Source organism: Entamoeba dispar, genomic scaffold, assembly GCF_000209125.1.
Source record: "Entamoeba dispar SAW760 scf_1105229462365 genomic scaffold, whole genome shotgun sequence".
In the NCBI taxonomy this organism is placed as follows: Eukaryota; Evosea; order Mastigamoebida; family Endamoebidae; genus Entamoeba; species Entamoeba dispar.
The window spans coordinates 1-1,375 of NW_001855156.1; the positions used below are offsets into that span (position 1 = coordinate 1).

General features: G+C 24.5%; 2 protein-coding genes across 2 annotated transcripts, besides 2 other annotated features; one reads left to right on the forward strand and one right to left on the reverse strand.

Annotated features, from left to right (window-relative positions):
- Positions 1-49: 49 nt before the first annotated feature.
- Positions 50-847, forward strand: EDI_264870 (serine/threonine protein kinase HT1, putative; the record flags this gene model as incomplete). Its single annotated transcript, XM_001739731.1, has 1 exon — positions 50-847. The coding sequence occupies one exon, from the start codon at positions 50-52 to the stop codon at positions 845-847; it is 798 nt and encodes a 265-aa protein (XP_001739783.1).
- Positions 93-141: a sequence feature (AT_rich).
- Positions 837-935: a sequence feature (AT_rich).
- On the reverse strand, positions 916-1,326 carry EDI_264880 (uncharacterized protein; the record flags this gene model as incomplete). Its single annotated transcript, XM_001739732.1, has 1 exon — positions 916-1,326. One exon carries the CDS (start codon positions 1,324-1,326, stop codon positions 916-918), a length of 411 nt encoding a protein of 136 aa, XP_001739784.1.
- Positions 1,327-1,375: the final 49 nt, after the last annotated feature.

Sequence of the window (1,375 nt, forward strand, 5' to 3'; positions counted from 1 at the left end):
GAGGACCATATATTGTTGGATTTATTGGAGCATGTATCTTGAAAAAAAAATGTGTATAGCAATTGAATTTGCTCCTAATGGATCATTAGGTCATATATTAAAGAAAATTAAATTAACTTATGAACAAAAATTAAAATTTATGATTGATTGTTGTAAAGGTATGACAATGATGCATTCTTTTAATATTATTCATAGAGATCTTAAACCTGATAATTTATTAATGTTTTGTGTAGATCAAATTAATCCAATGATAGTTAATTGTAAAATAACTGATTTTGGTACATCTAGAGCAGTACAAGAATATGAAGGAAATTATACTTGTGGAGTAGGTACTCCTGTATATATGGCACCTGAATTACTTAGTAAAGAACCTTATACAATAACAGCAGATCAATTTAGTTTTGCTATTATGATGTATGAAGTATATATTCAAGGAAAACCTTATTCTTCTGATCAATTTAAAATGCCTTGGGATATTGCTAAATTTGTTATTGCAGGAAAAAGATTAGAACGTAAAGATAATATGACTGATGTTTGGTGGAATATTATTACTCAATGTTGGGATCATATTCCTTCTAAAAGACCTCCATTTAAAGATATTACAATTATTTTACAAAATGAACTTGCAAAATTGATTCCTTCATTTGCAGAAAATAAAGAAATTACATCTCCACAAAAATTAAGAGAAGAATCTATAGATCCAAATATGAAAACAAATACAACAACTACTACAACTACAACTACTACATTAACTTCTACAATTAATTCGGATATAGGATATAATACAAATCAAACTGGAATGTCTAAATTTATTAATACAACAACAGATGACTTTGAAATAAATTAACAAAAATTAAATTAATTAATTAAGTGAATAAATTTTTTATTACCTTCTTTAATTATAAATATTATTAATTAAATAATATCAATAATATGACATCTATCTTGAGCTTCATTATAATAGAAAGCAATTGAATATTTTTCATCTGATAAATAAGGAATTGGAAATAAATATGGAATATGATATTTTTCTATTTTCAATATTTTTGATTCAAAATACATTATTCCATTTTTTGGTGGTTGGAATGGTTTAGTTATAATTTCTCGTGTTATTGGTATTAATATATTTGGAGTATAATTAAATGAAGAAACATATGAAATAATTACACCACGATTAATTTGTCTAAACATTTCTAAATATCCATCATAAACATCTATCATTCCTGGTTTTTTTTGAGTAATTTCTGTTTCAAATATTACTCCAAAAGCACGTAATTCATGAGGTTGATCTAATTTACTAATAGTAGTAAGATCAAGAACAGTCATATAATATTCTTTTTTTCCTATAAGAATTGAATTAGTTTGTGAAACTTTA